This window comes from Dama dama, chromosome 16 (assembly GCF_033118175.1).
Source record: "Dama dama isolate Ldn47 chromosome 16, ASM3311817v1, whole genome shotgun sequence".
In the NCBI taxonomy this organism is placed as follows: Eukaryota; Metazoa; Chordata; class Mammalia; order Artiodactyla; family Cervidae; genus Dama; species Dama dama.
In genome coordinates, this window is record NC_083696.1 from 2,827,683 (window position 1) to 2,840,855 (window position 13,173).

Genomic DNA, 13,173 nt, shown 5'->3' on the forward strand with positions numbered 1-13,173 from the left:
ATGTTTGAAAAAGTGCACTGTTTAATTTAAACGTAATGATTGCTTTGGGTACTTTTACATCAAAAGCATACCATAAGTTTAAGGTCTCAGAGAAAAGTGCCCATTTATTGTCTCTTCTCTCTTCCTATTTCTATTTTTAAACAGTTTGAAGTCCAGATTTGAGTTTCTTATTCTTCTTTGGGGTTCAAGTCACCGTATTTCATTGTTCTTCCAAAATACAACAAAAAGAAACTGTCTCCCTGCTAATATATATGTACTCTTCTCTAATTATCTCTGTACAGTCTTCCTAAGAATTATAGGTCATTGAAAGGAAACCTGCTATTCAAATGATGTTGAGTTTATTCCTCCGTATATACTCTCAGGCAACCAAATGGGTCTTTTGGCATTTCACTCAGACTTGTCTGTGATTAGCTTTTAGAGTCCTCTTCATGTTTTTTCTTTCCCATTAACATACACACTAGTGACTTACCATCAGTCATGTCACAAACTCCTTTGTGCTGTTCTGGTGTCTAAGAGTCTACCTCATTAAAAAGTCAGCACTTCATCTCTTGTCTTTGACTATAGGTCCTTCCCACTGCTTTTATCAATTGACATGTCTTTTGTTCTTTTTTCACAGTGCCAGTCCCCTGTAAATTGCATTGTCTCTGCATTAGTTCCTATCTGGTTCCATATGAATGTCTAGAACTGTTCAGGGCTCTGAAAGTTTACGTACAAGCTAACAAGTTATCCTACACAATTTAGTGAATGGTTGTAGTCCTTTGTATTTGTTACTATTGCTCACACTGTTCATTTAATTTGGGTCATTTCATTTGAGGTTAAACATTGAGAAAGGGCCTCAGATTCTGAGCTCCAGACAGAAAAGATGCATATGTTGTTCTGGCGCTTGGTATGCTTCACTTCGGCTTCCTTCCTGTTGGTAAATCTGGGGAGGAATGTTAATAGGATAGTGTGTTTTTGTCTTGATATGTTGCCTTCATGGCAATAGAACTTCATTCTGGCACGCGGATGATCTCTCTTGCTGAAATATTTGCAGTTCACCCTACTACTGTTGGGCTTCGCTTGTGGCTCAGCTCGTCAAGAATCCGCCTGCAATGCGGGAGACCTGGGTTCAACCCCTGGACTGGGAAGATCCCCTGGAGAAGGGAAAGGCTACCCACTCCAGTATTCTGGCCTGGGGAATTCCATGGACTGTGTAGTCCATGGGTCGCAAAGAGTCAGAAATGACTGAGTGACTTTTACTCACTCACTCACTTTACTACTGTTAGGATGATCAGTACCAAGGGCTTGTAATCAATAAATGCTGTCTTACTTCTTTCTGAGACCATGAGCTGTGCCCTTCTGTTTTCATCTTATTTGTAAATATCTTTACTGATACTGTGTGGAGCCCAGGATATGAAGGATACCATCTTCTTCCCCATCTTGGTGACTCACAGCTTGAGCTCCTCAATGTCAGGACACTAATCCTGCTTCATGGACATTGTCCAAAACTGCCATGGTAATAAACCCAAACCCGGCTTTCAGATCTCATCACAAAGTGTAGTCTGTGAATATGGACAGAGGGTGAGATGGTTGGTTGACATCATCGACTAAATGGACATGAGTCTGAGCAAACTCCAGGAGGTAGTGCAGGACAGGGAAGCCTGGCGTGGTACAGTTCAAGAGGTCACAAAGAACTGGACACAACTGATCAAATGAACAGCAATAGCAATCCATTTCTTCCAGGTATTGTAGTTACTATTTCAGCACTCCAAACCACTTGCAGTTTATGTGTTGGGTCTGAGTGTTATAAATACTTAATTATGCCTTGTTTACAGATGAGGAAAAAAAGGCACAAGGAGGTTAACTAAGTTCAGTTCAGTCGCTCAGTCGTGTCTGACTCTTTGTGACCCCATGGACTGCAGCACACCAGGCTTCCCTGTCCATCACCAACTCCCGGAGCCTGCTCAAACTGATGTCCATCTAGTCAGTGATGCCATGCAACCATCTCATCCTCTGTCGTCCCCTTCTCCTCCCGCCTTCAATCTTTCCCAGCATCAGGGTCTTTTCCAATGAGTCAGCTCTTCACATCAGGTGGCTGAAGTATTGGAGCTTCAGCTTCAGCATCAGTTCTTCCAAAGAATATTCAGGACTGATTTCCTTTAGGACTGACTGGTTTAATCTCCTTGCAGTCCAAGGGACTCTCAAGAGTCTTCTCCAACACCACAGTTCAAAAGCATCAATTCTTTGGCTAATTTGCCTTGGTCATAACTAACTGGCTAACTAACTTGCTTAAGGTCATAAAGTTAGTAAGTGATAGAGCTGGATTTAAACCTCTAGCTGTCTGCTTCTATAGGCCATGCTCGTATCTGCTTCACTTACTTTCTCTTTAAATTACTGTCATATGAGAGTTATAGGTGGTAGATGTTATGGATTCAAACTATGGGTGATAGAATTATAGTTTATGGAAGAGTAAGTTTCAGCTGGTTTTTAAAATAAAGGATAGATTTAAATGTGTGGACAGTAGAGAGAGTTCCATGGAGCACAGAATGAATAAAGTTTCGAAGATGGGACTGAAAAGAGGATTACAAAGAGATCGAATTCAGGGGATTACAAAGAGATCGAATCAGCTTTATAGAAATAATAAATAACCAGCGAATTGAAGGTTTATCCATAAGACTTTATTGAAAAAATACTTAGTTTTTATTTCAAAGTTCTTAGATTAATTGGGTTCTTCTAGAACACCTCTACTAAAAATTTTATCTCATTTGTTGGGAATACTGATTCAGGTTTCAGTTGGAAGTACGTTAGTAAGGAAATAATAGATAAAATTCTTAGTCTTTGTTATAGCGGTTTTTAGTCCATCGTTTTTCTTGAGCTACTTCTGCCCATACCAGCATAATTTGGTTGGTTTAACTTGTGATGAAATTGATCCAGTAGGAGGAATTAAATGTATGTTGGAAATCTGCCAGATTTTGTAAGAAAACGTTACTTTTAGCATTCTCATCATTTTGGTAGAGTGAAGGTCTTGCCATGAAGTTACTATTGGAAGGTTTATAGAGCACTGAACAGGCTTCCTTATTTACAAAAACCACACACACACACACACACACACACAGAAACTAGAAATAATGTGGAAACATATAACTTTGTCAAAAAATGTCATAGGATTACATAGCCTAGTGAGAATAAGAATCCCAATTGAGATGGAAAGCTTATTGCTGCCCTAAATTTGGGGATGAAGAAACTTGAATTCTCCTCTGGGTTTTGGAACTAATTCCCCACTGACGCATAAAATATACATAAAATAAACCACTTTTATATTCATTCATTAGGTGTATTTACAAGTTAGAAGAGGTGTGAAGAGCAGGGAGATAAGCTGACACCAAAGGTTAGGAACTGAAGAAACATGGGCCAAGAGTTGACCAAATGAGAATATCTCTGTGGAATCCATTGTTTTGACTTAGGTGGATAAGCAGCTTGTGATGACATGAAGAATTTTGAAGGTTAGTTCCCTTATCTAGGACAGAGAAGTAACTTTTTTATAACTTCTAGATTTGCAATTTATCCAGTATCTTTTTAAAAATCATCAAACCTTACATTAAAGAGTTTTTTTCAAGCTAAACTTTTGTCTATAATTATAATGTCATTTTATATAGTTCCTTACCTATTCAGAAATATAATTTGTGCCATAGATTTATCTGGCCTTTTTAAACCCAGGTCCATAGCTACTTTGGAATGGGGGCTAGTCTTAAAATATGTACAAGGTTTTATTTTATCTTCAGTTGATTCTAACCACATGTTTTTGTACATGCTTAAAAAGTCCTATGTTGATATTTTGTCAAACTGTGTTGAAAATACTTTCTTTTAAATAAAATGAATATTTGTTGTTGCTCAGTTGCTAAGTTGTGTCTAACTCTTTGCGACCCCATGGACTGTAGCACACCAGGCTTCCCTGTCCTTCACCATCTCCTAGAGTTTGCTCAGACTCAGGTCAATTGAATTGATAGTGCCATCCATCCATCTCATCCTCTGTTGTCCCCTTCTCCTCCTGCTCTCAGTCTTTCCCAGCATCAGAGTCTTTTCCAGTGAGTCAGCTCTTTGCATCAGGTGGCCAAAGTATTGGAGCTTCAGCTTCAGCATCAGTCCTTCCAATGAATATTCAGTGTTTATATCCTTTTGGATTGACTGGTTGGATCTCTTTGCAGTCCAAGGGACTCTCTAGAGTCTTCTCCAGTACCATAGTTTGAAAGCATCAGTTCTTCAGCACTCAACCTTCTTTATGGTCCAATTCTCCCATCCATACATGACTACTGGAAAAACCATAGCTTTGACTATATGGACCTTTGTCGGCAAAGTGATGTCTCTGCTTTTTAATATGCTGTCTAGATTTGTCATAGCTTTCCTTCCAAGGAGCAAGTATCTTTAATTTCATGTCTGCAGTCACTGTCTGCAGTGATTTTTGAGCCCAAGAAAATAGAATCTGTCACTGTTTCTGTGGATGGAGGTTCATAACATTGTGCAGGAAACAGTTACCAAAACCATCCCAACAACAATGGATATAAGTAAGAGCAGAAGTAAATCCTAACTGACCTTTAAATGAATCTGCATTAAAAAGCTAAAGCCAACTACTTCTAAATATTTTCATTCAAAAACTATTTGAAATATACCTAAAGACAATGTTTATTTTCTAAATCTTTTAATTTGGGAAAGATTTCAAATTGTGATTGATTTTAACTCACTGATCAGGATGCCCCTGTAGACATTCTCATCTGGGATTTATTGTTCATCATTTCCTCATATTAACGTTTAAATTCTCCATTAATTTCTTCCTGGGAAGAATATTTTGTTCATGGTTCCAGCTGTAGCATAATCTTATCTGACCTGTTTAAGTTACTAGTCAACTGTCTGAGCCATAGGCTTTTGTTGCTGTACAATGGAACTGTTTATTATTTAACATGTTGTCATTTCCAGTATGTGCTCTCAGTTCCATGTAGATAAGCATAGGCCCTGCCTTTGGAGAGGTCTAATCGAGTAAAACCAATAGTATATAGATCCATCCACATATTGGAGTATAGGGTAAGAGGGTTAGAAGATGAAGAGTATTGAAAAGGAAATTGAGAATGTTAGTTTTATAATTAGTTTATGTGCTTTACTGTGTATAATTCCCAATTTGTGCTGTGCTCAGTCGCAAGGTCTTGTCCATCTCTTTGCCGCCCCATGGACTGTACCCCGTCAGGCTCTCTGTCCATGGAATTCTCCAGGCAAAAATACTGGAGTGGGTTGACATTTCCTTCTCCAGGAGATCTTCCCGACCCAGGGATCAAACCTGTGTCTCCTGCATTGGCAGGCAGGTTCTTTACCACTGAGCCACCAGGGAAGCCCATAACTCCCGATTTAAACAAACTAAATAGGATAGAAAGTGAATTTGTACTAGAATTTATTCTACCCATCCTTACAAAGTTGTCATGAATGTTTACCAAGAAAAATAAAAGAGTTTATTTTATTAAGAATGCATTAACTCTTAATTGCTAATATCCTTGTCTCTCTTCTCTTTGCAGAATATGTGTGTAACTGCTCTGTGGTCGGAAGCCTGGATGCAAATCGCTGCAACCAGACCACAGGGCAGTGTGAGTGTCAGCCAGGCTACCAGGGTCTTCACTGTGAAACCTGCATGGAGGGTTTTTACCTGAATGGTACTTCTGGGCCCTGTCTGCCCTGTGACTGTAATCCACTTGGAGCCCTCAGCACAGTCTGCAACAGGTAAGCAGCAGAGATTAAAGGTAAAATTAATTTTGTTTTATCACACACAGAAGATGGCCCCTGCTCTCAAGGACCAGACTGGTGTAAATAAAGGGGGAGAGGGGACATAGATTCATCAAACATTTCATATTCTTTTTATCATTTTGACTTGGGGTCCACGTTATATTTAATGTCTAGATTTAAAAGCTTCTACTAACACAACATTGTAAATTAATTATACTACAATAGAATTATTTTTTTAAAAGCTTCTAATTTACTGATTTAGTTCTTCAAAGTACTTGGGTAATCAATTTTGCTTTATAATGTGCAGTGCTTAACTAAGTTCAGTCGTCTCCGACTCTTTGCGGCCCCGTGGACTGCAGCCCACCAGGCTCCTCCGTCCATGGGGTTCTCCAGGCAAGAATACTGGAGTGGGTTGCCATGACCTCCTCCAGGGGATCTCCCCAACCCAGGGATCCAACCCAGGTCTCCCGCATTGCAGGCAGATTCTTTGTCTGAGCCACCAATAGTTTCTCTAAATTTCATAGAGCAAAAGTATTGAGAATGTAGCCTGCTTTCTGGAAGCAATAACTTCTAGGCCCTTCCAGTGAAAATGAGTGTTGGTTACTCAGTCATGTCCAACTGTTTGTGACCCCATGGACTGTAGCTCGTTAGCTTCCTCTTGTCCATGGAATTCTCCAGGCAAGAATTCTGGATTGGGTTGCCATTTCCTTCTCCAGCCTGGAGCTTGAACCCATGTCTCTTGCATTCGCAGGTGAATTCTTTACCATTGAGCCACAGGGGAAGCCATATGGGTGCTTTTCTGTGTTTTAATTGCAATTTAGGAAGTTGGTTGGTAGTTTTGTGTTAACATGTAATGCATTGTAATTTTTTTCATTTAAAATATTGGAAAATCAGTTCCTTCTTAGCATTTATGCAGAATATCTGATTTTCAGCAATGGATGATGCTAGACAGGTAGAAGATATTATTCTTGTCTCTTCTACATGGACTGTTTTCTATGTGTACTTGACAGGTTCTATCATCCTTAGAGGTTTTTTAGAAATGAATAGCACGTGATTTTTTATTATCTGCATAATGGCAAATTATGTTGATTTTCCATACCCTTTACCTTAGTCTTTTCCTTAGTCTTCTCAGGAAAGACCTTGCTTCTCCTGCAGCCCTTACAAACAATGGCTGTTTTCACTGTCCTACTTCTCTTATCTCTAGACCTGGAGTTGGAGTGTCTTCCTTGTTTCTCACTGCTGCTCCTAGAATACCTTCCCTTCTGGCTCACTGATACCTCTCTGACACTACACCTATCACAGTTCTGGATGATTTTTCAATAACTATAGATGATCCTGATGATGCATTGGTCAATTCATGACAATGGATGGCAAAAGCCATCACAATGTTGTAAAGTATTCATCCTCCAATTAAAATAAATTAATTTTAAAAATGCACTGGCCTCTCAGTTTCTTGACCTCTCTTCCTATAAGTTTTCCTCCATGCTCCTTCCAGTCTTTATTTCTTGTACTTGTCCTATTTCTTGATTGCTTTTGTCCCCAAGAATAAGCTTATTAAAGTTTTTAGATAAATCCATAATTCTTTTCTATGAGTTAGTACAGAATAATACTTAATTTAAAATTTTGAAACATTATTATTTCAGAATGTCAGGTAATTTGTCAGAGCAAGCACTGCATCACAAAAGTCATTTAAAAATCTGTAAATCATTAGAAGGAAGGCATGGGAACTCTAAATTCAGCTCTAAGCATCTCATGTCTTACCACCAGAAAGGAAGTTACATGGGCGTGAGACTAGAGGAACAGAAATGGGAAGTTGCAGGACTTTGTGCTTCAGCAAGACCACACGGGTGATCTCTGAGGGAGCATCTCTATGTTCTGCTCTGCTACTAGGTATATGTGGGTGACTTAAGGGGAAAAGGAATTGTAGGCAAGTAGTATGATATTTGGCAGAAAGGAGATGGAGTCTGAAATTAGTAGACTTTAATCCTATTCTTGATTTAGCCACTTAATAACTGTATAATCTTATATTTCACCTCACCTCAGTGTTTTCATATGTAAAATAGGATTCACACATATAACATGAAGAATTTTTGTGAGAATTAAGTTGTGTATGTATACCCATTTACATTGTAACTGGCATGTAGATTCAGCTCAGTAACACTCCAGTAGTTGAATATGTTTTTTTTTTTTTTAAGTGAGGAATAGAATTATTGACTCACAAAAGAGGAGAATTAAATCACCAAGTTTGCATATGAGTAGGGATTGAAGTCATGAAATTAAAAGACGCTTACTCCTTGGAAGGAAAGTTATGACCAACCTAGATAGCATATTAAAAAGCAGAGACGTTACTTTGCCAACAAAGGTCCGTCTGGTTAAGGCTATGGTTTTTCCAGTGGTCATGTATGGTTGTGAGAGTTGGACTGTGAAGAAAGCTGAGCACCGAAAAATTGATGCTTTTGAACTGTGGTGTTGGAGAAGACTCTTGAGAGTCCCTTGGACTGCAAGGAGATCCAATGAGTCCATCCTAAAGGAGATCAGTCCTGGATGTTCATTGGAAAGACTGATGCTGAAGCTGAAACTCCAATACTTTGGCCACCTGATGAGAAGAGTTGACTCATTGGAAAAGATCCTGATGCTGGGAGGGATTGAGTGCAAGAGGAGAAGGGGACGGCAGAGGATGAGATGGCTCGATGGCGTCACCGACTCGATGGGCATGAGTTTGAGTAACCTCTGGGAGTTTGTGATGGACAGGGACGCCTGGCATGCTGCGATTCATGGGGTCGCAAAGAGTCGGACACGACTGAGCGACTAAACTGAACTGAACTGAACTAAACTGAGGGATTGAAGTATCTGTTTCTGTTGGTAGCCTAAAGAAGAAATTGTTCACTGTGAAAGAAAAAGAAGTTTAGCTTATTTTCTTCCATTTTCATGAAGAAACCTGTTATGCTTTTTAAAAATTTCAGTTTAGAATAATAGTAGTGAAAATTAATTGCAGACACACTAGGCATGATCATGGGGCCTTTGCATGTAGTAATTCATGTAATCCTCACAGCAACCATATCAGTTAGGCACTATTATTATTATTCTCATTTGTACAGGAAAAGAGCTGCAAGTTAGGTACTTTGCCTAACTTATGACATCAGTTCAGTTCAGTCGCTTAGTCATGTCAGACTCTTTGCAACCCCATGGACTGCAGCACGCCAGCTTTCCCTGTCCATTACCAACTCCCGGAGTTTGCTCAAACTCATGTCCATTGAGCCGGTGATGCTATCTAACCATCTCATACTCTGTCATCCCCTTTTCCTCCTGCCTTCAATCTTTCCCAGCATCAGGGTCTTTTCCATAGTAGCCAGTAAATAAGAGTTGGAAATGAAATGTGTGCAATCTGAATCTAGAGTGTATATTCGTATCTACTATGTTGGTACAGCCCTTTTCAAAATCTCAAATATTGAGCAAAGTGAGTGAGTATTATGAGAAACTTTGATGCAGTGGTGCCCACTACTTGATGCTTTATAGGAATGTCTTTTTAAAACATATTTATTCATTTGGCTGTGTTGGGTCTCAGTTGCAGCATGCGGGCCCTTGTTGCATCATGTGGGACCTTTTGTTGTGGCACACAGACTCCCTAGTTTTCACATGTGGGCTCTGGAGCGTGTGGGCTCAGTTGTGGCTCAGGCTTAGTTGCTCTGCGGTGTGTGGGATCTTAGTTCCCCAATCACAGATCAAACCCACATCCCCCACATTGCAGAGCGAGTTCTTAACCCTTGGATGGCCAGGGAAGTCCCTATAGGAATTTCTTCTGATTATATAATTCATGCTATATAAATAACTCTGTCGGGAAAGAGTAATCCCAGTTTTAGCTTAGGAGACGTTGAGAACATTAGGGGAAGTTTATAAATATACGCTAAATTTCTAAATAGAACAGGTTAGAGTAGGAAACAAGCAGAAACAATAAGGAGAAAGGATTCCCAGATGAGCTAGGAACTGAGTTGTGCCTTACACGTTATGTTTTGGGAAAGCGAGAGATAGGAGAATACCTTATCAGGAGAAAAGAAACTGTAAATTCAGGAAAATTTCCTAAGGTTATACAGGATGAGAAATCTGATCTCCTAGAAGCGAAGTGAAGTCGCTCAGTCATGTCCTACTCTTTGTGACCCCATGGACTGTAGCCTACCAGGATCCTCCATCCATAGGATTTTTCAGGCAAGAGTACTGGAGTGCGTTGCCATTTCCTCCTCTCCAGGGGATCTTCCCAACCTAGGGATCGAACCGGGGCTCCCGCATTATAGGCAGATGCTTTACTGTCTGAGCCACCAGGAAAAGTTTGCAATACCAATGCAAATACCGATGCAAATTCTGTCATGGCTTCCTTGTTCTCTTTTTAAAAAGAAATGAAAGTAGAAAAGCACACTCAATTCTATCCTGATTCCCTCATGTATCTAGTGTTCATGAATCAACAGCTGGCTTTTAAAAAATTCATTCGCCTGTTCTTTATGCCCGTATATTTCAGTGGGCGTTGCCCAGGGAGGGTCGAGTTTGGCTGCAGGAACCAGGTGTGGGTTGAGCAGAGTCCTTGTGTGCAAACACAGGGCCTTTATGTGCTGACAGCTGGCCGCCCCTCACAGCAGCACTGCTGTTCCACCCTGTCTGACTGGGAGCGGGTTGGTCAGCAATATCTTTTCACTTCTGCTTGTGGAATGCATTTCTAATATTTTCCTGACTTACATTTAGACATGTTGAACTTAATAAATGGAGAAATCAGATAGCATTTTATCTCAATAAAGGAGTGTGCCTAGTGAGAGCCTGACTGATAATTAGCCTTAGAACTTTGTCAGGGTGACTTACATGTAGGCGGTCATATACTGATTTGAGATTTTTTTAATGTATCCATAGTAGGTTAGTGTACAAGGTGCATCATTTTAAAACTGTCTGTGTGAGATAATGAAGTTCTGTTGTGGTGTAATATCTTTTCCCATAAAACCTGTGGTTGCTGCTGTATGGTGTATGTTGAAATATTTACTACTTTGCATTTTTAATTATGGGAATATGCCACAGGGCAGAAGACAAAATTTTACTCATGAAATATAAATGTCAAATAGAAAGATGACAAAATCTCCAAGACTCATACTCATATGGGGCTCTGAAAATCACCTGTTGTGTAAAAAATCAGGGGTAACAGTTGCATGTGTAAACTCTTATTATTACTTTTCCTATAATTCTGGGACCTAGAAAAGTTATTTGATCACCAGAAATAATTTAAAATCGAGGAAACCTTTGTCATTTTATCCACACATTTCGTTCAACAGACATTGCATTTGCCAACTATATATCAAAAGATATTATTCCTATGCTAATGGAGCTTGAAATGGAAAGACAAAAATATAAACAAAATAGCATTTATAAAGTACACAGGAGATTCAGGAGGTCTTAAGAGAGGAGATTACATTTAAATTGAAATTTGAATGATGAGTAGAAGTTTATGTGAAAGAACAAGCCATCTTTAGTAGGCTGCAAGAGGCTCACTATTTCTTGAAGGCAGGAAATACTTGAGGCAGAGAGGAAAGTTTGAAAAGATGAGACTTTCGTTTATTTGTTTACTATTCTATGTCTAATACCTAGAGTAGGGCCTGGTACAAAGTAGACACAGTAAATACGTGATGAATGAACAGTTAAAGGAGAAACAGGGCCAGACCACGAAGGGCCTGGTACGCTGTGTAAATTAATGTGTCCACTGAAGAATACTGAGTGTGTAGTAACATTGCATTTGTTCTTTAGAATATTTACTCTTTCAGAAGTCTGCTGGATAGAGTGAGCTCAGGCAGAGAGATCTGGGAGAAGGCTATTGTGTAACTGTTCAGGCAAGAAAAGTTAAAAGGCTGACCTAAGCCATTGGCGTTGGCAATGGTGCTGGAGAGGAAGGAAGCAGTGTAAGAGAGAAAAATCTACAGAACTGGGTGGTGGATTTTATTTACAGAGCAAGAGAGAGAGATGACCCCAATGTTTCTTTCTGATCTTAGGCTTTAGCGTGTTCATCTTCTATGGGACTTCCAGATAGAGATGTCTGGTAGACGGTTGCGCACATACTGTGTGCCAAGCTCAAGAAACCTTATAAACTAGCATATTGTAAGGAAAACAAAGCTTCGTAGCTTTAATTTTATTTAAAAATAACTTTATTCTTTACCCCAATTATTTTTTCTTGAAATTATGCCAAGCTTTAGTTTCCAGTCCCTTTTTTTGGTATAGTTCAGTGTGTTCTTCCTTGGAGGTAGGGTTTTAAAAGGGAGCCGTCCTGGTCGGAAGCAGGTAACAGTCAGCCTTCATCCTGCCATGCTTCACTTGCTTCAGTAAATGTTTCTACAGTGCCAAATGGTTTATGTCTTAGAAAATAAATCATGTAAAGTTCATGGGAAAACAGATTAGACTAAAATTTGAATGTTAATAAATGGCCAGACAGGGGCTTATTCAAAAAAGGCACTGAGTGCATTGGGGTTTTAGTGTAAATAATGCACGTCTGTTACAGTTTGCAAAGCTCTGTGTCATTCAGGGCGTTTTTGTCTTAAATCCTCCTTTCAATACAGAGCATGGTCTGCCCTCCTGGTCTTCTAATTATTAACTAGATATCATCTGTAGTCAAACAAATGGGGGGAAAAAGAAAAAAAAAAAAAAGCTTTTTCCTCCCAGCTATAGGTGACCCTGTGAACATTACCATAACATGTCACCGTGACTTGATGCAGCTGCTGTTGATCAAACGTGTGGTTCCCCTAAACCGTGTTGCAGACTCTACTACTTGTTTCATTTTATGAAGTCACTTTTAGGTCAGTTGGAAATTTTTTAAAGAAAAAAATATAAGTTTTATTATTTATAATACTCAGACTATTATTTTGCTTCTTCTGAGAAACTCCTCCAAATCTATAGTTATATATATATGCTAATAATATTAATGCAAATAATCAAGTTCATATAAATGTGTGAACCATTTGGTACCAAAGTATTTATTTGTTTAACAAATTTATTTGTATTTGGTACCAAAGTGTGTATTTGTTTAACAAATTATGTACAGGGTACTTTAATAGACCTTGTGGGAAGTAAATAAGACAATGGGAAAACAAAAGGAGCTTCTGGCCTGGTAAGGTTATAAAGAAACAGGCTTCCCTGGTGCCTCAGTGGTAAGACTCTGCCTGCCGAGGCAGGAGACTCAAGAGACGCAGGTTCAATCCCTGGGTTGGGAAGATCCCCTGGAGAAGGAAATGGCAACCCACTCCAATACCCTTGCCTGGAGAATCCCATGGACAGAGTTACCTGGCAGGTTACAGTCCATGGGATCTCAAAGAGTCGGACACAACTTATCAACTAAACAACAACCACAAATATATAATTATAGTACAAAGTAAAAACTGGCCCACATCATAAAATAGATAAAATGTTAAGGAG

The 13,173-nt window shown here is 39.3% G+C and overlaps 1 protein-coding gene across 1 annotated transcript in view; it reads left to right on the top strand.

Annotated features, from left to right (window-relative positions):
• Positions 1-13,173, top strand: part of MEGF9 (multiple EGF like domains 9) — a 76,843-nt gene that overhangs the window by 31,086 nt on the left and 32,584 nt on the right. Inside the window, exon 2 of the mRNA XM_061163292.1 lies at positions 5,538-5,739. Coding sequence (XP_061019275.1) covers positions 5,538-5,739 — 202 coding nt within the window. The remainder of the gene's footprint in view (positions 1-5,537; positions 5,740-13,173) is intronic.